The following is a 27,702-nucleotide window of genomic DNA, read 5'->3' as shown; positions in this document are numbered from 1 at the left end:
TTCAATGAACACTTTTGGTTCGTGTTTCCATGACTTTTCTGGAACTGAGATATTGAAATTTCTTGCAGATTTGCCGGCGGATTACTCCACATACTTTATTGTGCCTTTATGTATACAGCTGTTCTGACATGAGTTGTTTGTTTGTTTTTACATCCCCATAGTAGGTGGCTCAGACTTTCTGTTTCTACTTTGCAGAACCTACACCTGTCCGATTGTTTCAGTCCTGCCATTTTCTCAAAAGCCATTCTTATTGTGTCCCTGGTCTTGGGCATTTTTGCAACAGCTTTGCAACAGCTTTGCATAACCCTAACAATTCCACCAAATGCACACAAAAAAAAGAAAACACAATTCCATTTACACAAAAAGCAAACATAAAAGTGAAAACACAGTGCAGAGCTAATACCGACTACCGAGCACACGGCAACACTTATACAATTCTACTTCACAGACGGCGCCGACAACACATACCCAAAACCAAGGAAAAGAAATCCCCCAAGAATGGGGCAGGCCTGAGGCCGAGACCGGGTCGGGCCTACCCGTCTGGTGATGAGACGCGGAGCGGCGATGGCCCCGCAACCCGCGGGCCTCGTGGACCGTGCCTGGCAGGGGGTGGGAACGGGGCCCCCTTGGTCGCACTATCTCAGCGCGGGGGGAAACAGGAGGGGGTTGCTGATGCTCGGGGTATAGAGGATCTTTATTATCCCTGGTGTGCGTCTCCACCTCGGCCAGGTCGCGCTGCCGGCCTCCCTCGGGCGTGCAGCTCCTGGCACCGACGCGAGCACCCCCTCGTCCGACTCTCTTCTTCTTGACTCTCCGACCGACTCTGACGCACACGACGAGCAGCTCCACCGCCCGCGAAGTCTTGACCCTTTGCTTCCGACTCTCCTCTTCTTGACTCTCCGACCCGTTCTTGTTTGCGACTCTCTCGTTCCGACTCCTCGTTCTCGTTCTGCTGACTCTCCTCTGACTGACGAACACCGTCCTTTTATCCCCCCCGTAACTTCGCCTTTGACCCCCTCCCTTTGACCTTTCACCTCGCTCCCCATTGGCCCGAGAAAAAGTGGGCGTGAAGGCTTTTTGATCCACAAATTTGCATATATCGATCGCCCTGGGGGCGGGGCCAAATCGCCCCTCGCTCACCGATTGGACGGCAAAAAGTGGGCGTGTGTCGTTTTTGATCCGTTTTTGAAGCAGAAAATCCGTGATTTTGTACACGCTGTTCGACGCGCGTTCTGGATGAGTCCAACACCGGTACCCACAGCGGGGCAAGAACGGTGGCGATGCTACGGTTGTGAGGTGTGCGTGAAGGTCGTGGCGGTTGTGGTGAAGCGGTGGTTGTGGTCGGTGGTTGATGTTGTGGTTGTGATCATGGCGGTTGGTCCAAAATAAAGATAGTAAAAGAAAAACGGCTATCCTGAAGAGTCGCAGCACGTATAAATGACATGTATTCCCACTAGACAACGGGTTTGGGCCTAACTACACATGCACTTACCGAGATACCTCACCTAAGGGACCTGAATGGTGGTTTGCGAATCTGGTAACCACAACACTACCCCCTTCCCTTTTTACAGACTCGTCCCGAGTCGTCAAATTTTCGTGTGCCATCATGTGTAGTTTTCCCCTAGTACATTTTACCTACGGATCCCTGAGTGCGACATTCATGGTATTCGTGTCCCCAAAATAAATAACCTGAGGGCTGCGTAACTATCCAAACAAACTCACTCATACGGACGACTTAAATAAAATTGCCGGCGCTAAGACATACATGCCGGGGGCGCACTCATATTTACAGTACATCTTACCTTAACTTACAAATTTTACACTAAACCATGGCCCAGGATCATTGACTCTGCAAAAAGAAAGCAGTTAGCAGGGAGCCAGGCTGCCCGCATGCAGTCTCTGACTTAAACAATGCAGGTGACAGGGAACGTGGCTGGCTGCTCACACGCAGTCCAAGGCCTTCCCTTTTGAACTGAACTCAATGAACCACAACGGTGCATGGGCTGCACAACGCAGTCTCCGTGCCAGCTCAAGTGGCACACGCAATGAGCACAACGAATGGATGCATGAACACAAACACAGTGCACGGGCCGCCACTGCAGGCCCGTGTTGTAGCTGCCAACAGGGCAGTTCTTGCAGCTTGCAAACTGTTGCCTTGCGGATCCTGGCGCACATGGAAATGAACAGGGGGGGGGCAAAGCAAAAATTGAACGGGGCTGGTGAACATGGGCAGTGGGCATGGCATGGCAAAGGTGATCAGGCAAACACAGCCCGCAGAAGAAGGCCGCTGCAGGCAAACACAGCCCGCAGATGAACTGGCCGGCACAGGCCTTGAAGTACCACAGCTGCAGATGAACTGGCCGGCACAGGCCTTGCAGCACAGCAGCTGCCGATGAAGTGGGCCGGCACAGGCCTTGCAGTAACACAGCCAGCAGATGAAGCTGGCCAGCCTTTGCCGTTCAGTGGAGGTTGGTGGAGGGAGTGCGGTGGTGCTGGCCACTCGGAAGGCGGGCTCGGACCTACCTACCTGTCTCCCTCCCAACCTATCGCCTTTGCCTGTCACTGTACATACCCACTCCCTTAATTTGTCAAACCCCAATTTAGCCCCAACTTATTTTTTTATTGTTTTTATTTTTACTTCCCCACTATAAATCGTCCCCTAACCCCCTTTATCGTCCTTGTTCGGCTAACCTATCCTGTCACCTAGCCTACTCCCAACCCCTACGTTCCCTTCCCGGAGGGGAACAAGGGAGAGCTAACGTCCTGTGTCGAGGCCCAACTCAAGCCTCAGAATGGCCTCCCCAGAGTTCGGTGATCTATAACCAAAGTGGGTCCAGCGGCCCACAACGACAGCGAGGGGATGGATGGTGCGGAGGGGTACATCTCCTAATCTACCCTATCCATTTAACTGTTAAACTACCCCGGGGCTTTCAACAAGCGCCTCTCGCTTAAACTATTGGTTCTAACAACCCAGATTCCCGTCGCCTGTGTTGGTGTCCTCACAATTTCGGGCCTCGCCCCCCAATTTTCTCTCCGTGCCCTCACACGGTCTCCTGGCTGGGACACGTGGCTCCCTTTGGCAGGCACGACCCTCTGCCGAATCTCCCGCTATGGCACCCCCGGGCACTACACTGCCTCCGAGCCTACCAGCTCCCTAACACCGGGGAGTGCCCCCCATGACACCTCCCCTGAAACGCACACGTGGCAGGCCGGCCTCCCGGGCCCCTTTCCGAGGGTCACCCGTGCCCACAACACTGCCCACGCGGCTAATGGCGCCCCGGGCCCCCGCACCAAGCAGGCGCACCCGTGCCCACCACTCTATCCCGGCCCCCCATGGGCCCATGGCCTACCGCGGCCGACGAGCCTGGTGCCCGGGGTACCCACTCAGCGATACTCACCTTTCGCAGCCACGCTCCCAAGCCCGTCAACAGGGCTCCTGCACCCCTCCAAATGGGTCTCGAGCCTACTTTCCCACCAACAGCAAAACGACCTCCATATTTCAATTTGACTAACCCAGCTAACTCACTCTACACTGACCCCGGGGTCCCTTGGGCGGGAGTCACTCCTCCCCCCAATCACTCATCGCACCATGCATTCCCCATTCACTCCATACACACAGACCCGCTGGCCTCACTCACTCACCAAGCACATGCTTCCACCTCACAACCCACAACTCTTCAACACACACACCGCTGAACTCTGCCATCCTCCTAACTACATCCCCTAACTAACTCGTGCTCCCACGTCGTCCCTTATACTACAGCACGTTCCTTTTAACACTACGTAGCTAAACTACGTCCCCTCTACACATCCACTGTCTGTCACTGTCTCCGAAATAAATCATTTTATTTCCCAACCTAAATCTCATCTAAATCCCTCTAACTAATCCATTCCACGGACTCCATGAGGACTTACCCCTGCCCCATGAAGTCGGTCTAACTAAGCTAACCCTTCCCCCTAACTAGTTTCCATCCTGTGCCCAGGTCAAGGGGGTCTTTTACCCCTTGCCCAGGAATCCTGTACACCCGAAAGTGAGGCTTGCTTTTCCCTTTTTTTTTTTTTTCATGCGCAGCACCTGCGCGGCAACTCAGAGCTCGCGCACTTTGCACCTGTCCGTGACGTCATGCAGCTGCACGTGTTCCTCGTCCCTCCTTGGACGGTGCCATCCGGCAGAGATACCCCTCCTGCCGGATTCCAACCCCACGTGCAGCCATGACGTCACCGTGCGCATAAAAAAAAAACACAAGCCACACGTCTCGAGGGGTTCCCCACGCGAACACATGTGCTTTGCCCGTTGGAGCTTTACACACACGATCGCGTGGAGAACCCGTCCGGTCCAAATCCATTTACCTGCCTAACTTTGTCCGTCCGCGGGATCGGCAAATCCACCGCGTGCGTTTCCGGACCGGGACTTCACTCTCGCAAGCGAGCACGTGGTGGTCTCGTGCGTTGCACAGCACGAACCGCGTGCTCACTGCTGGGTGAACCCGGCACGGTCCACGAAACAACTACAGCCGCTACCCGGCTTTCTCTCCTCTGTCGCCGTCTTCGCCATTCAACCCACGCACACCTGCGTGTTACGACGCACACAGTCCACTCCATCACATTCACACCGGGAGACGCGGCTGCGTGCTCCCGCATGCCAACCGACATCTCCCTCACATACCGCTCTCTCACACACACGGTCTCCCTGGCACACAGCGACCTTGCACACGGCCGTTCACTCACGCGTGCGGGGGCACTCACCCGCGGTGCCTCACTCGCACTCCGTGCCTCATCCACACACGCGGGGGCACTCACCCGCGGTACCTCACTCATACACACGGCGACACACACACGCGGTCTCTTCCACACACGGTGCCTCGCCCACACACGCGGGGGCACTAACCCGCGGTGCCTCACTCACACACAGCGTGCTGGGAAGCACACACTCCGGCACACTCGCCACCACACCACTCACACGTGGTGCCTCACTCATACTGGCCGTTTCACTCACACACACGGCCTCACTCACACACGGTGCCTCATCCACACACGGCGTGCTGGGAAGCACGTACTCCGGCACCATCGCCACCACACCACTCACACACGGGGTCGCTTCCACACACGGTGCCGCACTCACACCTTGCACCACACACACAGGGACAACCACACTGGGGATTCGTGTCCCCACAAGGGTCTCCGGGGCCCCTACACCCCCAAGCTTTCCGTGCACCCGTTCACAGCACTCCTCCCCTCAACCTCGCAAAGCACGACCGAACTCACCTGGTCGTGATCCGCCTCAAGGGGGCAGACTCCCTCCCCTCGTTCCTGGAGGAGGCCATCCAGGTGCTCGCACTGGGTCTCTACACGCTCCGCGAGCTCACCCCCATTGTCCTCCACTACCTCCGTGTGTGTGTGTGCGTCACTTACCCCGTCTTCATCGTGTTGTCTCTCCTCTATTTTTTCTGTCTCCCGTGTCTCTATACATTTATAAATTTCTGTTGTCCCCTCCTGTCTATTAGTCTCCGCTTCTTTCTGGCGTCTTTCCCTTATCTTTAAGTAGGTCAACCTTGCTTTCTCTTTAAGTCGCTCCCGTCCTTCCCTGTTTTTCACTCCTTGCTCTTTCACGATCTCCGCGTACCTCATCCTTGCTTTCCGTATTAATTGTTCTTTTCTCTCCCTCGCAATTACTTTCACCTCGTCTCTTGTCTCCCGAATTACTTTTTCCTTACCCGCCTCCACCGCGGGCCTGTCAGCCGTTGCACCCCCTTCCAGCTCGTTCGTTCCGACACGTGGAGTCGCCATTTTAAGTTCCCTGCTCACGGCCTTCATGCCCGCCTGCAGGCTTCGGCCCATGTTCTGCGTCTCACCCCGGAACTTTTTCATCTCTTCCCTCATTTGCTGTGTATTCGCATCCATCGTCGTTTTCACTTCATTTGTATTTGTATCCATCTTTTCATCCATTTTTTTCATATTCGCATCCATTTTTTCGATCATTTGTTTGTTCATTGCCGCCAGCATGGCGCATAGCTGGGCCATGTTGGATGCACTCAGCTGAGCCGTTTCGGCAAGGGTTGGGGAAGGGTTTTGGTGGAGAGGGGGGGGAGGTGTCATACACCGCGGCCGCTGCCGCACCCACCTCGGGCCCTGGGTTCAGTTGGGCGAGTCCGTGTTCCTGCGCAATCAACATTTCCTGCTCGGGGATTCCATCCTGAGCCATGGATTCTACACATTCTACATCCATTTCTAATACCCCCGGCTCCCGCTCGCCTTGAGACGCCATCTTGCTTCTCGTGAAGGGTTAATTTGCTCGCTCGTAATTTGGAGGGAATCGGGGGTCGCTTCTCTCACCCCTGGACCGATTCCCGTAAATTTAGCCGGAGACAGGAGAGCCCGTTTTCCTGTTCTCCGATACCAGTGCCGCGAGGAGGGCGATGGATTTGTATCCCACTCCTGACACCAGTGTTGCGGTTTTCGCGCCCGCCGGCGTGCGACGGCCACGTAACTCGAATCGCGGCACGTCGCCCACCGGACGGACAATCCAGTCGTGACCCTCTCGGACTAACGCCGGGAACCAGTCACGGGTGGACCTTTCGGTCTCACCGCGATCGAGCCAATCAGCCCCCGCGTGGGATAGGGTTGCTCGCCAAATTCGAACTACCTCAGTACCCACGCGGAGGGTAGACCGGGCGATCGCACCTCGCCGCAGGTCGACTTCGGACACGGGCCACTTAAGCGACCCGTTCCGTACTATCAGAATAACCGAGCGGTGTTATCGTCGACCTCGACGGTTCGATTAATTATCGGGCGTATTCAGCCCACTACCAACCCTTTACGTGAAGCAAGATGGGGATTCAATGGAGGAAAAGACGAAGCGAAGCGGGAGAACAGTTCAACAATAAAGCACATTTATTCGCGACGAACGGAAAGCACACAAATACAATTCCACCAAATGCACACAAAAAAAAAGAAAACACAATTCCATTTACACAAAAAGCAAACATAAAAGTGAAAACACAGTGCAGAGCTAATACCGACTACCGAGCACACGGCAACACTTATACAATTCTACTTCACAGACGGCGCCGACAACACATACCCAAAACCAAGGAAAAGAAATCCCCCAAGAATGGGGCAGGCCTGAGGCCGAGACCGGGTCGGGCCTACCCGTCTGGTGATGAGACGCGGAGCGGCGATGGCCCCGCAACCCGCGGGCCTCGTGGACCGTGCCTGGCAGGGGGTGGGAACGGGCCCCCTTGGTCGCACTATCTCAGCGCGGGGGGAAACAGGAGGGGGTTGCTGATGCTCGGGGTATAGAGGATCTTTATTATCCCTGGTGTGCGTCTCCACCTCGGCCAGGTCGCGCTGCCGGCCTCCCTCGGGCGTGCAGCTCCTGGCACCGACGCGAGCACCCCCTCGTCCGACTCTCTTCTTCTTGACTCTCCGACCGACTCTGACGCACACGACGAGCAGCTCCACCGCCCGCGAAGTCTTGACCCTTTGCTTCCGACTCTCCTCTTCTTGACTCTCCGACCCGTTCTTGTTTGCGACTCTCTCGTTCCGACTCCTCGTTCTCGTTCTGCTGACTCTCCTCTGACTGACGAACACCGTCCTTTTATCCCCCCCGTAACTTCGCCTTTGACCCCCTCCCTTTGACCTTTCACCTCGCTCCCCATTGGCCCGAGAAAAAGTGGGCGTGAAGGCTTTTTGATCCACAAATTTGCATATATCGATCGCCCTGGGGGCGGGGCCAAATCGCCCCTCGCTCACCGATTGGACGGCAAAAAGTGGGCGTGTGTCGTTTTTGATCCGTTTTTGAAGCAGAAAATCCGTGATTTTGTACACGCTGTTCGACGCGCGTTCTGCATGAGTCCAACACCGGTACCCACAGCGGGGCAAGAACGGTGGCGATGCTACGGTTGTGAGGTGTGCGTGAAGGTCGTGGCGGTTGTGGTGAAGCGGTGGTTGTGGTCGGTGGTTGATGTTGTGGTTGTGATCATGGCGGTTGGTCCAAAATAAAGATAGTAAAAGAAAAACGGCTATCCTGAAGAGTCGCAGCACGTATAAATGACATGTATTCCCACTAGACAACGGGTTTGGGCCTAACTACACATGCACTTACCGAGATACCTCACCTAAGGGACCTGAATGGTGGTTTGCGAATCTGGTAACCACAACAATATATATATATATACCTTCCTGTTCTTTTATCGTTTTCCCAGTTGTCGGTGTATATTTGTTGATATATTGTTTTATGTTTTTCTTTTGTCTTCTTTGCAATCATTGGCGTGATACTTGTTGCCGTTTCGGTTTCATGTGTACCATCTTCTATGCGCACCTGTTTTTGGGAATTTTTTTGTTAAGGCCCTGTCACACCTTGATGATTTAACCAGCGTATGCCTGACGTATGAAAAATTTGGCTAAAACGCTGGCACACGTCGAATACGTTTTGGGTAAGTTTGTTTACATTAAGAGCATGCTGGCATACGTCATAGTACGCTGGCATACGTCGTAGTACGCTTGAGCTGTTAGACAAATTTTCCATGCTTGAAATTTTTCGACATATGCCAGCGTATGACTCACACGTTCTTCATACGCTGGCCATAAGTTGTAGGCACGCTACGCGATCGCTGACACATGTCGACACACATTACTTGTAAGTTACTCATAAGTCGAAACGTGTTGAGGTAATGTTTAGCATACCTGAAACTTAATTCTAACCTATGAGTAACGTGTTGTAGGCACGTTACGCGATCGTTGACACACGTTACTTGTAAGTTGCTCATAAGTCGAAACATGTCAATGTAATGGTTAGCATCAGTGTTCCAGACTCCCTGTTTTTTTTTTGTTTTTTGTTCTTCGATATGATGGTGATGTTGACACTTCGATTTCTCGTGCGGTTATAATATAATAAATAGGCTGCCGCTCAACGATTTAAATCATAACCACACTAGAAATCGAAGTGTCAACATCACCGTCATACCGAAGAAAAATACAAAAAAACAAGGAGTCTGGAACACTGACGCTAACCATTACCTCGACGTGTTTCGACTTATGAGTAATTTGCAAGTAACATATGTCGACGTGTGTCAACGATCGCGTAACGTGCCTACAACTTATGGCCAGCGTATGCGGAACGTGTGAGTCATACGCCGAGTACGTCGAAAAATTTTCAACATGCTGAAAATTTGTTGACGTACTCGGCGTATGACGACGTATGCCAGCGTGCTACGACGTATGCCAGCGTGCTCTTAACGTGTACAAAACTTACCCATAATGTATTCGACGTGTGCCAGCTTGGTTCGGCAAATTTTTCATACGTCAGCATATGCTGGCTAAAACGTCAAGGTCTGACAGCGGCTTGACACTTCGATGTCTAGTGCGGTTATGATTTGAATCGTCGAGCCGTAGCCTATGAATAGCCTATGCCACGTGATCGTCGCCGATACGCTGCCGCGCTATGCATAAATTAGACTATCGTTGGGCATAGGTTGTAAACGCCGACAACACGCTCAGCATTCGTTGGTATAAGTTATCTATATGTGATTGAAACGTTCTGTGTATGTTACTATATGTTATGCATACGTCCAACTCATAATGAATACGTCCAAAACTGGGAAAAAAACACCAATAGTTCAGCGTACACGAGCGTTTTGCATACATTTTGATACCTTGCCATACGCTGGCTAAAACGTCAAGGTGTGACAAGGCCTTTAGCTGGGTTTGGGCTACCTTTTCTGGCTTGCTGTTTGTCTTCTTGTTTGTGTTTGTTCAAATTGGATTTGGTTGTCTGTTGAACTTTTGACGTACTCAGCTAATCCTACAGTTGTCATTCTGTGCACTTAGTTGAGTTACGTCATGTCGCTGCCTCCTCATCTTGGCAGGTACATTCTTGGGATGCATTGGTTTTTTTGTCTAACATTTTGTGGATAGTGAGGAATTCCTTGTTTTGATATCTAATTTGTTGGTTTCTGATTGTGGCCAGTTTATTATTCAGCAACTGCATTAGAACACTGGTATTGCGAATTGGTTTATGGCTTTGATTTTGTTTCTTGGGGGTGGGGGGGGGGGAGGTACATTTTCTGGATCATCCTCATTCTATGCAGGTATTTTTTGGTAATCAACCTGCGTACGCGAAGCAAAAAGTGTGGCTAAGCAATTGGTTCATGTCTGTTTCATCCATCTGTCTTATCAGTTTACGATTGAGGAACAACATGTTCAAATTGAACGTTATATTTTGAACACGAATCGGAACATGAATAGGAAGACAAATTTCTCCTTTTACCATACTTTGGCTTTGAATACGTCCCAATCGTGTAAGCGCAGATAGGAGTGAGATAATATTTTTACTCTGTTTGCCTGCCTGGCAGGTAAACAAAATTGAAAATCTTTCTAAACAGGAAACTTACTGTTTTTTTAGGATGTCATAAATGACACAAACAGGCACAAATAACTAATGCAATGTGTTAGAGAGGGTAATGGAACAGAGTCTGGATGAAACGGTAGTAAAACCACGAATTAGTTTATTTATACACGTTTAAACTTTTACTTAAATCTCACGATGTACTTGAAGACTGTAGAACACAAATCACCTTCAAAATACTTCTAAGAACCTGCAGTTTTGCAGTATTTCAATTTGAAATAAAGGTTCATTGGAGTGGTTTTCAGGAGTGCTTCTGGACCTCTTTTATAGCACAAAATGTTGAATATTTTTTTAACGATCATTAAAATTATTATTTTATTTAAATTGAAATACTGTATGTACTTGAGCATTGCGTAGGGTATCGTTTTCTATGAACTCTCTAGTTGTTTTGTGCATTTGTTTTGGGACTTATTTGGAGGCCCTTTTCTACTCCGAGATATCTGTTTGATGCTGCACTGTCTCGGTCCAGTATTTCTGGATGAGGTCGATTTTTATGCTGTCCATTTTTGTTGAATTACCATGTAAACATTGTATTGGGATTTGTGGACCTCGAGAAGGCCTATGACGCTGTCCTAAGAGAGATGTGTGATGGCGACACTGAGATGGATGGGAGTCAGTGTGACCACTCCTTGGCTTTTTTCACAAGATCTTGGCTGTTCGTTGTTCACTTTGGCGTCTTGGTTTTCTATCTGTTTTCTTGGCGCATAGGTTTTCCATTATCATCGCTTTTCCGAAACCTTGTGAATTCTTGGCTTTTTTCATTGGCTCACCTTGGCATTTATGAAAATGAGGAGTGGTCACACTGATGGGAGTGCCAGAAGCAGAAATTAGGTTGTTGGAAGGGATGTACAAGCGAATGAAGGGAAGAGTTTTGGTTGGTCCAGGGATGTCTGAGTAGTTAAGCGTGAACGTTGGTTTGATGCAGGGAAGCACTCTCAGCCCACTCCTGTTTATCATGGTGATGGAGCTAGTAAGCAGGAAGGTAAACATGAGGGGTAGTATGATGAGGATGCTGTACGTGAACGATCTGGCTGTTGTGGTGGAGAGATGCAGGAAGTACTGGGGGAGTGGAAGGAGGAATTTTGGGTTGAAGATGAGGATGGAGAAGACTAAGGTGATGTGGGTCAGGTAGCAGATAAAATAAATGAATATTAGGTTAGAGGGGAAGGAGATCAGATGGAGAAATAGGTTTGAGATTCTTGGAGGAACAGTGACTGGGGATGGTAAATCCAAGGCATTGGTGTGGAGGAGGATTCAGGTGGGTGTGAATGTTTGGAGGGAGTAATGGTAGACAGAAGGATAAGGAAAATGAAAGGGAAGGTTCTGATGTCATGTATTACACTGGCTTACCTTTATGGTCTGGAAATGGTGGCACTGACAGAGAGACACCAACAGAGGCTACAGGTTTGCGAGGACAACTAGCAACTGGGTCAGGAGGATTGAGGCAGTGAATCGGGTGGACAGAAGGAGGATGGATGAACTGAGTGAGAGGATTGGTGTGCAGATGTGTTTGACTGGGAGATTGATGAAATGCTGGCTGAGATGTGCTGGCCACTGAGTGTGGATGGGAGAAGAGAGAATGGCAAAGAGAGTGGATATGTTGAGGGAGCAAGGTAGGATGAAAAGATGTGATTGAGATGGGAGAATTGTGTGAGGGTGAATATCAGTAAGGTGGGGGTGTTTGGAGAGTGGAGAGGGTTTGGTTGAGGACAGAGGGAAGTGGAGGAGTATCGTGGTCGAGGCAGGACAGAAGCTTGGTGCCATTTGACCTCAACCCTTATAAAGGATGATAGAGGATGATCACCTGTCTCAGCTGTCATCTGAGCACCAGCATTTGAACATAAATGATGCAGCAATATGTTAATCTCCAATAAGCTGACTCCAATGATAATTGAGGTAACATCGGTCAATGAGCGTATTGTGAGACTGAGGTCTTGTCACTCTTTGGGTGTCATTTCCCTGGTCTCTGTATATGCTCCGACTGAAGCGAGTAATCTCGCTGTGAAGGAGACATTCCAAGCCACTATTGAGTCTGTGGTTTATCAGTGCCAAAGGCGAGACGCTCTTCTTGTCTTGAGGGATTTCAATGCATCAACTGGCCCTGACAGGGATGGTTATGAAGCATGTGTTGGTATCCAGGGTCTGAAACTGTGAACCAGAATAGCACTAAGTTCCTTGACATTGCAAGAAATCGTGGACTTAGGGTGGCTGGTTTATGGTTTCAGCGCCCACAGCCTCATCACTGAGCTTGGTATCCAATGCTGGTGGTGTAGCAAAGGAGATTGACCATGTATGTGCTTGTTGATGGTCACTGGAGAATGCTCCAGATCTGCAGGGTCTACTGGAGTGCTCAGTCCCTCAATACCAACCACAGGCTTCTTGTAGCAACTTTTGAGTTTCAGCTCAAATCTGGGAGAATGACACCATCCCAGACTAGGCTGGATGTTGGCAAGCTCAAGCAAGAGATGGTGGCTGAGGAGTTTGCGAACAGGCTGAGTGGAGCTTTGGGTGGTCTGGGTGTTTTGGGAGATCCTTAAGAGTTATGGAGTGCCTTCAAGACTACCATCCTCTCATCTTGCCAGTGGATGTCTTTGAACCCACTGTCAGGCAAAGAAGAAGGGAGACTGAACACCATTGATCAGAGTCGCAGAGCCAAGCTTAATGGCAGAGCTGAGCTGTTCAGGGAATTGAGGCGTAACACTACATTTGCTGAGGGTGGATAAGGAGACCTGTGTGCGAGGGATCTTTGAAGGGGTAGAGCATCAGCTGTGGTCAAGTGATTCTCGCCATGTTTCAGAGGAATTTGTGCATTGTGGTCCTCCATGCCTATTCCTCAGTGTACAGCAGTTAGAGTAGAGGATGGTGAGCTATTGACAGAGTGTGAGGTGAAGGCCTGCGGGGCTGGTTACTTTGAGTGGCTGCATCAGGCTGACCCACCAGCTATTGAGTTGGATGTCAGGGGTGTTATTATCCCTATGGCTGACCCTCCAATCAGCTGTGAACTGCCTTCGTTTGTGGAAACACAGGCTGTGGTGAACTAGTTAAAAGAGTGTAAAGCTCCAGGGATCTGTGGCATCCATGCTGAACTTCTCAAGGCTGGTGGAAATGCTGCACTCATGTCATTGCACGCAGTTTTGTGCTATGCCTGGAACACAGGCATCATCCCAACTGAGTGGAAGAGGGGCCTTGTTGTCCCTCTCTGGAAAGGGAAGGGTGATCACCAGGAATGCAACCACGACCGAGGAGTGACGCTGCTCTCAGTGCCGGGCAAGGTTTTACTCGGATAATTCTTGAAAGGGTTCGCCACCATCTGCTTGAGCTCCAGTGCCCAATGCAGTCAGGCTTTACACCAAAGAGGTCGATGATTGACCGTATCGTTGCTTTTCAGGTCCTCGCCGAACGCAGGAGAGAGTTTAAGCAGGGGCTGCTTGCGGACTATGTTGATCTCCACAAAGCATTTGATTAAGTGAGGCGGGATGCCCTCTGGTGTATTCTGTGTTTGTGGGGTGGTACCAAAACTGATTGATCAGATTTCTGAACTATACTGTGGTACTGAGAGTGCTGTGAGATGTGATGATACCATCTCTGACTTATTTCCAGTTGTTACTGCAGTTTTTCAGGGGTATGTACTGCCTCCCATACTATTCAGTGCTTGTATGGACTGGATTCTGGGGAGCATGTCAGAGAGAGCAAGTTGCATTGCATCATTTGGAAATGTCAAGATGTCTGACCTTGATTTTGCAGATCATGCATTCATCTTTGTGCTGACACTGGATATCCTTATGGGGGGCATCCAGGCACTAAATGAGGAGTCAGAGCCGCTGGGATTCTCGGTTTCCTGGGTCAGATATATGATCCAGCCTTTCAGTGACATCCTGAATGCTGCAATCTTATCTGTTCCTGCTTTTGGTGAGGATGTTGAGGTTTCAGAGATATTCACTTACCTTGGCAATGATATTCATGTCTCCAGATGTGTTGAGCCAGAGGTCAATAGATGTTTGGATCAGGCCTGGGAAGTGGGAAGTAATGGGTTCACTGGATGATGGGGGGTGGTGCTGTCAGTACCGATGCAGGAGGAGAAAAGTCTGAGTCTTTAAGTCCTTGGTGCTATCAGTCTTGCTCTATGGATGTGAGACTTGAACTCTGACCAGGGATCTGAGACGGAGACTTAATTCCTTTGGTACCAGGTCTCTTTGGAGAATCCTTGACTATCACTGGTCGGACTTTGTGTCCAATGAGCGGTTGTTGAGAGAGACTCAAATGACATTTGTTACCTGTGTAGTCCGTGAGCGTCAGCTGTGGTTGTATGGCCGTGCGGCTCGTTTTCCTGATTCCGATCTTGCTCACCAGATTCTGCTTAGAATTACACTGTGTCAAAGTGCAGAGTTAAGAATATTTGTGTGGTTGGAGTTTAGGGACAATTTCATAACAGATTACATTGTTTACATCAGATAAGGAACTGTAGACTAAACGGACACTAACCAATCACGCTCAGCTCCAATTAGTTTCCATGGCCACCACATTCCTGCAGATTGCTGTAATAATGAAGTATTTTGCAAGGCTTCACGCTAAGACCAATTCTCAAAAGGCCATGAGATAAGTCCACTGGCCAGCTCAACATTGACCTTTTGCACAAAGCCACTGGATTGGCATGACACCCAGAATGTTCTGGCAATGCGGTGTGCTTTAAAAAGTTGCGACATAAAAGGCATTGTAACAGAGTACAGTCACTCTATAATGTCAGTTAACTGTGGTCACAGTGTTCTCCAATAACCAATAACAGAATTGGAGTCGTAAAAATGTACTGATCAAGGAAATAAAGGTTAAGTTTGACTACCATTATCCAACTAACTTCACATGTCGACATATTCTTACGTGCATTCAAACATGTGTAGTGGTTTCTGGGTCACCCTGGATAACTTATTGACAGTAGTATTGATTTACATCATTTTGTGCATTTCTCTGCTCTTGCAGGTGTGAAAGTGCCACATAGCAATTTCTGTGTCAGCCAAATATCCAAGAAATGCCGAGAGTTTTCGTTATTGCGACCGAGATGGAGAAAGCGAATTGAGGATTTGGACACAGCACCACACGAGACCAAGACTAAAGGTCTGTTTTGGAAAAAGATGTTAATTTTAAACTCATCAGGTGGTAGAATCTATTCATCAACATATCACTTTGAACATTATGCATTTACCATGTGTTAACGTTGCACAGGAGTTTTACACTGCCACGCATCAAAGCATGTGCATTGTGAATTGGCAAAAAGGAAATGCACATCAGCTGATTTCAGGTTGCAGAATCAACATTGAGCTTTGCAACCAAGACTACTTTGTGACATTATGACGTGTGTGAGTAATAAAATATGGTCTTCTCATTCGTGGCATCTTTCATCCTTAAACCTTACTGCTCTGTGTTATTCTACACAACGCACATCCTCGGTCTTCTCCAGATTCCTTCTTGATGCATCTAAACGATTGCAGCCATCTTTCATGGTGGAGCTTTTGTCACGGCATTGATTCTCGTAATACCAATTTTCTGCTTCTCTGACCTGCTTCCAGACCTCAGAGTGAAACTGATGAGCCGCAGATAACTCCACGTGGCGTGACAGGTTGTTAAGCAACCGCAGACGTAGTCCGAGATGATTAACTTCGGTAGGGTCCTCGCGTCAAAATTCCGCTTTACCTACCCAGCAAATTAATCACCCCAGATAAGGACTGTGCTTCCAAGCACTCCATTATTACCAGTCAGAACAGCAGAGTGAGACCGTGACTGGAACACTGGCTAGTACTTACCATCACAAAACTGCGGGGCAGAACTCCCATTCACTATTTACACTCTCCGTCTAATCAATGGAGGAAAAGATGATCGGGCAGCTTGGAAACACTTTATGAAAGATTTGGCCAAGGACACACATCTACAGGCAAAAACAGGTATTTACAAAGAAAAAACAGTGACACAGAGAAAGATGTCACCCCTAACAGGTAAGCCTCGTAGTCGGTCATCTTACCATAAATGTACACACACAGGCACTCAATCTTTCTAGGAGAAGGAGAGAAGAAAGGTTGATTGACAGAGAAGCAAAGTTGGTGTGGTATGGTGTCGACCCTGACCTCACCTGCACGTGAATCCAGATGGCTCATGTGGTAATGAACAGTGAGTGCGAAGTGCAGGTGGAGGGTACAGCGTATGTGGGTTCGTGGAATTAGAGTTCTGAAAATAACTGTTGTGGACTCTGTTAACACTCCGCAAACCCAGGTTGAGTGAGTCAATGAGGCACGTCCACTGGAACATGCAAGGGTGTAGAATGTGTGTATAAGATGTGTCGGGAGAGAAGGCAGTTCTCGTGAGAATCACTGTTGACACTTTTCTACGCTCGAGAGTTGATGGTTGGTTTTACAAGGTGAATAGGAGGTACTGTCAGGCTTGGAAGCCCGTGTCTTCATGCTCTGCTCACCTGCTGCTCTGTGCCTATCCCGCTGCATTTCCAGCACTCGGTGCTTTGCGTTCCCAAGGCGCAGTGCTTGGCGTGGTTCACCCTGAAGTTGCTCTCGAATCAACTGACCTCTTGAACCAACTCCACTTGAGCTTCTCTCTCCTCTCCTCAGAACTGGACTCCACTCTCCTTCGAGAATCGACTCAACTCTCCTAAGAACTGGTCTCAACTCCCTTCTGAACTGCTCCACCAGGGATTTCATTACCCTCGCTTCTGTCGCCTCTCATGTCCGCTTTTCGTGATCCAACCACCCAATGTGGCTGGAACTCTGCTATCCAGTCATTGTGATTGGTTCCAGGGATGCGATCAGCGGGGCCGCTGGTACAACTCTGGCAGCCTGGCTCTGGTGTGTTAGATGCGTCGCACCGGGGTCTTCCAAAATCGCAACAATATTTTTGCTTTAATTTTTTTTTTTCTCTCTGCAACCGCTTGTCCGATCAAAGCGAAACTGTAAACATAGGAGGGATTCCCTGTGGAGAATATTTTATTGATAATGGTGACATCATAGGTTACATGGTATGGCAGTCATATTGGATTAAAGGAAAAAATTTGGGCATCTCCAAAACGGCTCAATGAAAAAAATTGAAACTTGGCATACGTCATCAACTCCCCATGAGTTATTTCGGATGATAACGATGATGTCATCGGTGAAGTGGTATTCCAGCCACAATTTGATGAATCAAAACCCTTATACAAAAAATCTGGCACTTAATACACCTGATCTACAACCGGATGTGAGTGACAAATTAATTGTATGATGTCATCGGTTACGTGGTCTGGTGGCCATATTGGATTTAAAAAAAAGATGTAAAAAAAATCTTCTTCTCCTCAACTGCTTAACAGATTGATACGAAACTTCATACAAATAATTGACTAGCCATGGGGAATATAGTTTGAAATTATTTTCATATTCACCTTCATTGATGCAGCCTGGTGTTGGCTTAGTGGTTAGGGTGCCTGGCTTGGGATCCTAGTGTTCTGAGTTAAAGCCATATTTTCCACTGAATTAACACCAGGCGCTTGACTCAGCCTGCCATCCTTCCGAGGTCGACAAAATGAGTACCGGTGTTCTGGTCCCGGTGTATGCCCCGGTTAGAATAGGTGTACCATATCCCTGTGTGTCATAAGAGGCGACCAGGGTTGGCGTCAGGAAGGGCATTCGGCCATAAAACATTGCCTCAAGAAGGGGACCATAATTGCATGGAGCCCGCAAAAAGCTAACCCCTGCTCAGCAGGGAAAAATGGCTTTAAAAAGGCTGTTTTTTTTTAATTAACCTTCATTGATGTAATTTAGCCCTTGTCTGCACAAAAGTGGGCGTTCGATATCCTAATAATCAATCAATAAAACTACAGATAATGGCAATGCATCTAACATAAGAGGGTGCATGGATAATACTGGTATATAGACCATAATAGCAGTGATCCATAACAATAGCACGTTCGGTTAACGATGGTATTGGGGGGAGAGGGGGTTATTTTGTTATCCTTATTCAAAATATCTTTTGCTGTGTAAATCAAAACACCTCATTGCACGAGAAAACATGGGGACAGGAATATTGTGCAGGACTCCAAATGGTAGAGACTTGTAATCGCCTCTCCCACCTGGAGCGACGCTACACAACACACATTTACATGGAGAATTTGTGTTCCCCTCCACCCAGTGTGACCACTCCTTGGCTTTTTTCACAAGATCTTGGCTATTCGTTGTTCACCTCGGTGTCTTGGTTTTCTATAGGTTTTCTTGGCGTAGAGCTTTTCTATTATCATCGCTTTTCCCAAACCTAGTGAATTCTTGGCTTTTTTCATTGGCTCAACCTTTCCATTTATGAAAATGAGGAGTGGTCACACTGCCTCCACCTCCTCCCCCCAAAGACCACCGGCAAAGATAAAAACTCCCCTATGCACTAATTGTGGTCATGTGATCCGATGTAGCAAGTTTGGATGTAATCGGCCCATAACTGTCAGAGGAGTAGCATGACAAACAAACAAACAAACAAACAAACATCTTATGTGCGGTTGGTGGGAGATGGTTTTAAAATTTTATGCTCGCAGCTGGTGGGAGATGGATTTTGTGCCTGCAAAAACCGCGAATATGCGAGGCACAGGGCTGCGAAGGTAGAACCAGGTCTCATTTTATGAAGAACGAAAACGGGGGGGGGGGGGGGTCCATGAATGAGAATCCACAAATGTCGGTGTTTCACGGTATATGTACTGGCAGGATTGCCTATAGAGGTCTCATACTAATGTCTAAGCGGTCTAGACTGGGTTTGAATCTCGGCCCAATCGTAAACTGTAATGTCAGTGTTTCGCAGGCAGGGTGATTCATCATTTTGTGTGCCATCCCTTGGATGGACGTTTAAACTGGGCGTTCCCATCTTCCGGCATTAGTTGGTGAATGCTAAAGATTCCACGTTGTCTTTCGTGAAAAGGAGGTGAGTTATCACCAGCACCTTGGCCAAATCCCAAAATCCCTGCTCGAACCTACAAAGGGCATTGCATCAGTGGCAAAGCTGCACCCTCAGCCAATGAAGCTACCCTGAAGCCTTGTGCAGTATATGAAGGAAGAAGATTTATATCCTGACAGTGAGAAATTGAGAGCTTCATGTAAAGTGCAGCTCCTCCGCCAGGTCATGGTTCAGTTCTCTCAAAGTGGAAGAGACAATAGCCAGGGAGAGGAATTAATGTGTCAAGGATGTGTTGTGGAGGAATGATTCTGTTAAACAGTTGATGTCCGGATTTATCAGCAGTGTCCTGGATTGAGAGATGTGGCAGGTTGGAATGGAGGCCTCGGATGTTTGAGGTTCACACAGCGAGGGAAAGAGGAGGAGGGGTGGAGTGGGAGAGGTGTAGAGGGTGTGGAACGGGTGGGAGGGTGCGGGATGGGGGAGTAAGAGAAGAAGGAGCGGGACGGGGCGGGGGGGGTAATATGGGAGGGTGGAGGATGAGGGGTGGGATGGGAGCTGGGATGGAGTGCGCAAGGGCGTGAAGCCTGGAGGGGGTGGGATGAGGGGTAAGCTTTGAAGGGGTGTAATGAGGAGGAAGATTTGAGGGAATGGGGTGAGGGGCATGCTTTGAGGGGAGGAGGTGAGGGGGAAGCTTTGAGGGAGTGGGGTGAGGGAGGATACATGAAGTGGAGGAATGCTGAAAAGTGGGCACATAGTAGGGGTGGAGTTGGAAGGGCATGGGCCTGTAGATGTTGGGGAGGTTACTGACATGGAGGGTTTTGACACTGTTAAAGGACTTTTCACCTGGTCCACGTGCTAGTAATCATGGCCACTCTTGCTCGTCACCTATACAAATTATCTGACTGACCTGCATACCCCCAAAGCAAAGCATGGGAAATTATGACAATGGGAAAAGGTAAATTAGCACAATGAGTCGACCACTTCGAGCGCTGAGCCGACCCCAAGGGGTCCAACTCCAACCCTCACCACCACCAGCTCACACACCTCGATGGACACAGCCTTACACATCGTGGCAGGCTTGGCCTTGCATATCACAGGTTCAGCCTCACAAGGTGCAGGCTCAACCTTGTATGGCAGCAGGTGCGACCTCGCATGGCACAGGCTTGACCTCATGTCGCAGGCTCAATCTCACGCATTGCAGACTCGACCACTGACTCGCACACCACAATGAGCTCTGGGTCACACATCACGGGGCCAGGGAGCACCGACTCGACCCCTACAGGGTACAACCACATCTCCACGAGGGCCATCTTGCACACCATGGTGACTTGTCAACCCCTGCTCATCTTTCTGCCTGGCCCATCTTGTGAAGCGTCTATCTTTTCCAGGGCAGGTCGACATTGACACCAATATGATGATGATCCAGGTCATGATATAACGAAACCATCCCTCGGTCCATCTGTCCAGACTGATTTATCTTTGGGTTCTCAGTTTCCAATTTCTCTTCAAACCAAATTCATTTATTGATTTTTTTTTCTTGAACCTTGGCACCAATCTCATACATCCTTCCCTCTAGTTGGTATAATTTCGTGTACAATTTTTTTTGGGGAATTTCTGGAGTTTTTCGTCCAACGACTCTTCCATATTCGTTAATTTAACTCCCATCTCGTCTTTTTGTCTGTTTAGTTTAATCTCCGAAATCGTTAAATTTCGTTCCAAATCTACAAACTTCGCCTCCATTTTATTTCCCAATTTTTCATTGCTTTCATTTATTTGTGCCCAATCATGCCATTATAGCCCATGCCCACATCAGCCCATGCCCATAACATTTTTCTTGCATGTCCAGCTTGGCTGTTTACTTCCTATCATTTTGTACTAAAAGTTCTACCGGATCAATATCCATGAAATGTGACATGAACTTGGCTGTTTTTGCTTTCTCAGGATGACTTATTCTACAGTACATGTAAACGTAAATACATAACTTGGGTGAATTTATATCAATTTTATCCTGATAAATTTCAACTTAGTCACAATATAGCAGCCAGGTGCCTAATTCAACGTCAGAAGTTTGATCGCATCTCTCCACTCCTCAAAATACTTTAGTGGCTGATGACAACATGTGGATTTTTTTTTAAATATAGCTGATAAATTTTAGAACCAAAAATAAATTGGTTCCTTCCTTCATTTCCAATTAAATTAACAAGAAGAAACCTCTGGTGAAACAATGGAAATCTTCTGGTCGCTCCTTGCACAAGGATGAAGACTTTTTTTTCCAGTCTATTTACCTCCGTCACCGCATGTGAAGGAGGTTATGTTTTCACCCATCTCTGTCTGTTTGTTTGTTTGTTTGTTTGTTTTTGTGCACGATATCTCAAAAAAGTTGTAGATGGATAGGGCTGAAACATGGTGGACACGTTGGGTGTGTGACCATGATGAATTGATTCAATTTGGGTGAAGATCCGAATCCGGATCCAGATCTAGATATGAGAATTGTTTAATTTTCAAAATGATTTGTCACCATTGAGAGAGAGGGCCAAAAACGATGTACAGAATGATATTTCAAAAATGTATAGGGCCTGATATGTTCTCGTGGATCAGGCATTACGTGGTGGAGGTATGCGCTCTACAGAGTGCCCTTCCAGTATTCTTCATATTATACATCTTTCATACGATTGTCTGCCTTTTAAAATTCACACAGCTCATTCATGGTTTTTATATGTCTCTCAACATCCTCTTTTCAAAAATAACATTTTCGTATTGTTCACTTTTCAGGTTGGAGAGCACTTTGAGATTTCACTTTATAAATTGATTACCAACTGACATTTGTTCGATTATCCAATAAAAAGTGCCTGCGCCTTCCAGAAAAAAATGTATTCTGTGTTGTAAATTCAAATCTCGGGACAAGTCTGATTCAAACCTTAGTTCAAGCTTGTGTGCATGTGGTGAGTTGTGAAGCAGCACCCAAATGGTAAAAATCAAAATCGTTTTTTTGTATACAAGGTCGAGGCTCGTATCAGAGCTAACACAAATAACGTACAACAAGGGGAGGAGACAAGGAGGGTGGGAGAGGGAAGCACAAAAGTGGGGAACATGGGTTAAACTGCAGTGTGCATCTTGGACACTGCAGGGACTTTAAGGAAGGAAAGCAGGGAATTTGAAGGAGGAGGGTTTGGATGGGGGAAGATAAGAGATGGCGGTGAACAGCTGTTTTGAAGACCTGGAGGGAAGAATGGGAGTTTGTTCCAAAGATGTGGAAAAAAAAAGTGGAATGAAAGAGTGAAGGTGCGCAGTGATTCTTGATTTTGGTAGTTTTACAAGAAGGGGGTTGGTGGCAGACCTTGAGCACCCTGCAGAAATATGGGGGGGGGACATATCGCAGACAGAGCAAGGGGGGCGAGGCTGGGGAGGAGACGGTAGAAGACAGAAAGACCACCGACCTGCCTGCGGTAAGAGAGTGAGAGACCCAAAGACTCAGCCTCACCGCGGGAGATACCAATGATCCTAAAACCCCTGGTTTCCACAGCATGAAGCCGAGAAAGATGAGATGCGGGAGCAGTACTCCATCAGGCTGTGAACGAAAGCTTTGTAAGTGGTTAGAAGCTCAGGTTGGCCAAGGAAGGACTTTGCACGACAGATGATTCCAAGTCAGCGACTGGCTTTGGAGGCCAGGTTGGAAATGTGGCTTTCCCAGGAAAGATCATGGCAGATAGTGAGACCCAGAAGTTTGAACAAAAGAACTTCAAGAGGATTGTTGAGAAAGTAGATGGGGGGAGGGGTTCCAGACAGTCCTTTTGGAGAGACAAAGTGAGTGTGAGATTTGTCAGGGTTGAAAGACATGTTCCACGTGTTGGTTTTTTTTTTTGTGATTTTATCCAGATCGGCAGAAAGCGAAGAAGCTGCTGCTTGCCGATCTGAGGGATGATAGATGGTACGGCAAGTTTAAAAAAAAAACTTCCTTCATTTATTTGCACAAATAGAAAACCATATTTCATGATATAAATTAAAATAAATACGAGCTTCTATTTGCCACATGGCAAAACAAAAGAGATTTCAATCTCAAGTTCAGCACATACATATATAAATAAATAAATAGAGAAAATACATAAGTGAGAGAAAAAGTGTCATTTAGAGCAGTGTCTGCCTGGATATTGAAGGCATAATAGGCCTATCCTTTGGTGGTACATCAATATAAATACAGTAATGTATAATAAATAAAGTGGTTTTAACATCAAGTAAACAATGTTTAAGACAGTTTTCTTTTTTTTTGAAAACAATAAATAAGTTTGTTGTTGAAAGTCTGTCTGTCTTTGGAGAGATCTCTCTCCTCATTTAGTGAAGTCACTCAGGAGCCATCCAGTGGTGATCAACTCTGTCCAGTCTTGCAGACCAATCAGCAGGTAGGATGTCATCCATAGTCGAGTGTTCCACAACTGTAATCTCATTTTCACTTTGTTTCGTGCCCATATCGGGTAGCAGTTCTTCTTCAGCAAATAGAATCTGTATTGAAAGAAGATCAATTTTAGTAATGTACATTTTGAAATACCATATAGCGTCAGACAATATTGAGGTTAACGTTTTGCCTTGTTTACATCTACACAAGCTATTGCCATCATATTCGGTCTACCCTGTCAAAACCCGAGCATCATTTAAGTTCTACCGTGGAATATGCACGAAAACAAGTGAATAATGCATCCTTATGCAACCTATACACCGATGTTGTTTTCACTCGTACACATGAATATGTTACGTATTGACGAGACAAACATTCACTCAGCCCTGTGTGATCAAATGAACAAAATATCTCATCCTGATCCCAAATTAGCACAAGAATGGTTTCAACACCACAAAACCGATCGATAAATCAGGCAGCCAATAACTGATAAACTTGAATTCATCACTCAAATGAGGGTGTTTGTACGTATGTGGCATCGGAAGCTATTTCACGAGCATTGGATTGTGTATACAAAAGGGTGTTAACTCCAAAGTACAAATGGTGTTTATTTCTTTTCAAAACGACATTTAATTATATTTGGAGACAGATGGCTCCTCCTATGGTTTGCGTGCGAGAACTACGGCCAATTGATCGTTGTACACGCAAGTTGCGTTGAAAAGCAACCATTACAGTCATCAATCACCACTAAAGTTTAAGAGTTCTTTAAAGCTAAATGCGTTCCACATTATCAATACAAAATGCTTGCGCTCACAAAAAAATAATAATAACAAGAAATAAACATCACTTCCTTGCCGACAGGAAAAGGACCGAGTTTAATATGCGGTACATGATGAAAAATATATCTACCTGTGCAAGCATGATGATGGCGACAAAGACAGCAAGACGCCGAGCGGGGTTAGGATGACTCCGTGAAGGACGATGAGCTGGAAGAGATGGGTAAAGCACGCGAAGCGGTCGGCGGCGTGGTTTTGTCGAGGAACGGTGACGAGATCGCAAGTTATCTGGAATTTTCATGAAAGAGCCCTCGTCCACAACATCGAAAGTGAACATGGTGGCAGCAGTTGGTGATGGAAGGCACGATGACATTCTGAAGAGGCTAAAATACAAGAGGGGAAGGAATCATTTTAAAGGTCACTCACATGTAATAACATATTGCACAAGGACATTCAAAATGTTCGACAAAAATTTTAATCCAAAAAGTAGAAACAATGATAGTTTTCATGTTATATTATGTGCCTTGTTGTACTTATTTCTGTACATCTTGAATATCATTTTATCCTTCCATGTGTCCCGTGTCCACTCAAGTTGCTGCATTATTCCAGAATTGTTTTTTTTTGTCTCGATGTGATATCAAATTGACAAGTTGGATTACACGACGTTTTAACATCTCTGTTATTGTCGTGTTTTTTTTGTGAAAGCAAACTTTACTGGAAATGACACATGACAGGAATTAAGGAAACCGAGGCGTGCATGCTGGACACGTCACTGGAATTTTCTTCCGCTTTCCCAACGTCCTGGAGGATGTGGGTTTTCCCGACATTCAGCAAAAATGGAAACGCTTTGCATGGGATTGAGATGCAAAGAAAGTCCAAATTGAAGTGCATAAAGGCCAAAACATGTGGTCCTATTTTAAAATTCTTTGGTATGACTCAAGTGGGGTTTGAACCACTGACCTCCCACACTCAGAGGGGACACTCGAACTAAGCATTACACCACCGAGGCTAGTATTGATTTTCGTTCGCCATCAAGACAGCTTACACAAACCTACTTACTAACTGTTTCAATCTTGTGGTGTGGTCACATCACGGCCTTAGTATGATTAACTGGTGCCAAGTGAAAGTATTTGCCAACGTTGATGTCGAAGCCGAATTAAATGGTTGATTTGGGTCACATGGATAATGGAGCAAAGCAAATACACAAGTTACAAACAAATCAATATAACTTCAACTGAAAGATATGAACAGTTAAACTTTTCAATGCTCAGTCATGCTGTCCAAGAGTGCTTGCTGATACCAAGAAAAAATGGGGGGAAAAAAAATCAGGCTAACCATGAAAAACTCATGAAGAAGGGGGCAGAGAAACAGACAACTATTGTGAGAGCAATTATTTGAGGTTACAAAACAGCCACGTCCACAACACACCCAGCTCATCCTCAAACACACGCAGCTCATCCAAGTCGACATTGTTCAGTCGTGACGTCAGTAACCTGAACCAGGTGAACTGGTTTTCCCTTGCCACGGTCCGTATGCAGGTGTGCAATAGCGTGAGCACCTTATATCACACGATTGTGCAACACAAAGCCAAACTTTTCGTGTTACATCATGTTTATACAACTTTGAGAGATAGGATAGATTACAACTCAGTAAATAATGCCGTAAAAAAAAAGTACTTTTCACGTCGAGAAATATAAAAACAAGAAACTTTTTTTGAAATCACAGGTATTAAAAAAAAGGTTAACTATCCATACTTTACAATAGTTTTTAAAAACAATTAGGCCAATCAAATTTTTGTTTCGAATGAAGTTCCCACGGGTTTTCGTGCACCCGACTCTCCAGGTACCGCTTCCCAACCTCTCTTCCCAAAAGCAGGAACACAAGCAGTTGTTCTTTTAACATGTTAAACCCAAACACGCCAAGTAATCGTTTTCCGATGTGTGATGTGATCATCGTGTTGAGTGCAGACTTACCTCGCTCGTGGTGTACTACGTGCCCTGCGGTAATCTCGACGCGAATGGAAGGCGAACCACTAGTGGAGCGGGATATAAAGAGTGCGCCTGGAGGCGTTGTCCATTTGAGGGGGCGTGGTCTATTTGAGGGGCGTTGTCCATTTGAGGGGGCGTGGTCTATTTGAGGGGCGTGGTCTATTTGAGGGGCGTGGTCTATTTGAGGATCGTGGAAACAAGTTAGGTATTTTTTTGGGGGTGGTTTTTTCTGTTCAGCAGCCCCACAGCAACGATGACGCAGATGGGTGAAGTTGACTTTGTCTCCATCTCCAGTGAAGTCCTCGCCACACAAAGGGAAGGAACTTCGCCAGGGTGCCGGTGATAACTCGCCTGCTCTTCGCGAAGGACAGGGTGGAATATTTAACGTCCACCAACGAATGGCGGCAGAGACGGGACCCAGGACACCCAAGTGACACTTCCATGAATCGCCGTTCCTGTTTTTGTATTTTTTTTTTCCTCGTATGCAGCCTGTTGCTGCTGGGTGGCATCATTCCTGGAAGCGAACCTCTTCCACTGATGCAATGCTCCGTGACCAGTCAGCTGGTACTCATTTTTCCAACCTCGGAAAGATAACAGGCTGAGTCAATCGCTGAACTGAAAATACCAAGAACGCTCATTGTCATTCACAACACACGGAGCACGGTGTCGCTTCCGGGCGCCATCTTGGTCAGCCCAAGATGGAGCACGGTGTCGTTACTGGGCGCCATCTTGGTCAGCCCAAGATGCGCGGTGAAGGCGATTTACGTGTAATTTGGAACACGATCACGTTATTTCACCTTTTGTTCGATCGTTTATCAAAAGTAAACTTATCATCAATAACTATAACTAAAACACTTTCCTTGATCTTTTCCTTTTCACAATCGAGTTCGAGAACAAATCGTGTTCACGTGGGAGCGTCAAGAACTCGGGATCATTGGAATGAAACTTACAAACATCAAATCTTCCCGTTTATTACACATCCAGCATAACCCGCGCTCTGCGCGACATGTTGGGGTGGGTGTGTTTGTGTGTATGTGTGTGTATGTGTTTGCATTTGTGTGCGTATGTGTGTGTGTGTGTGTGTGTGTGTGTGTGTGTCTGTGTGTGTGTTGTGTGTATGTGTGTGTTTTGTGTGTGTATGTATACGTATGTGTGTATGTGTGTGTTTTGTGTGTGTATGTATACGTATGTGTGTATGTGTGTGTTTTGTGTGTGTATGTATACGTATGTGTGTTTGTGTGT

General features: G+C 47.3%; 2 protein-coding genes across 4 annotated transcripts in view; one reads left to right on the top strand and one right to left on the bottom strand.

Moving 5' to 3' along the window:
• Positions 1-15,782, top strand: part of LOC147028984 (solute carrier family 2, facilitated glucose transporter member 1-like) — a 180,269-nt gene extending 164,487 nt beyond the window's left edge. For all 3 annotated transcript variants that reach the window (XM_085879884.1, XM_085879882.1, XM_085879883.1), the window contains exon 12: positions 15,380-15,782. In XM_085879884.1, the coding sequence (XP_085736010.1) occupies positions 15,380-15,385 (6 nt within the window). In that variant the 3' untranslated portion in view covers positions 15,386-15,782. The remainder of the gene's footprint in view (positions 1-15,379) is intronic.
• A 7,462-nt stretch (positions 15,783-23,244) lies between these two features.
• IER3 (immediate early response 3) lies at positions 23,245-26,570 on the bottom strand. The gene is made up of 3 exons (XM_085879880.1): positions 26,446-26,570; positions 24,606-24,855; positions 23,245-23,803 (listed from the first exon to the last, which is right to left on the bottom strand). The coding sequence occupies exons 2-3, from the start codon at positions 24,843-24,845 to the stop codon at positions 23,645-23,647; spliced, it is 399 nt and encodes a 132-aa protein (XP_085736006.1). The 5' UTR covers positions 24,846-24,855; positions 26,446-26,570; the 3' UTR covers positions 23,245-23,644.
• Between the last annotated feature and the right edge of the window lie 1,132 nt (positions 26,571-27,702).

This window comes from Eptatretus burgeri, chromosome 4 (assembly GCF_056783735.1).
Source record: "Eptatretus burgeri isolate ZD-2024b chromosome 4, Ebu_testis_v1, whole genome shotgun sequence".
NCBI lineage: Eukaryota > Metazoa > Chordata > Myxini > Myxiniformes > Myxinidae > Eptatretus > Eptatretus burgeri.
The sequence above is the reverse complement of the archived record's forward strand: the minus strand, read 5'-3'. Positions and strand labels throughout refer to the sequence as shown.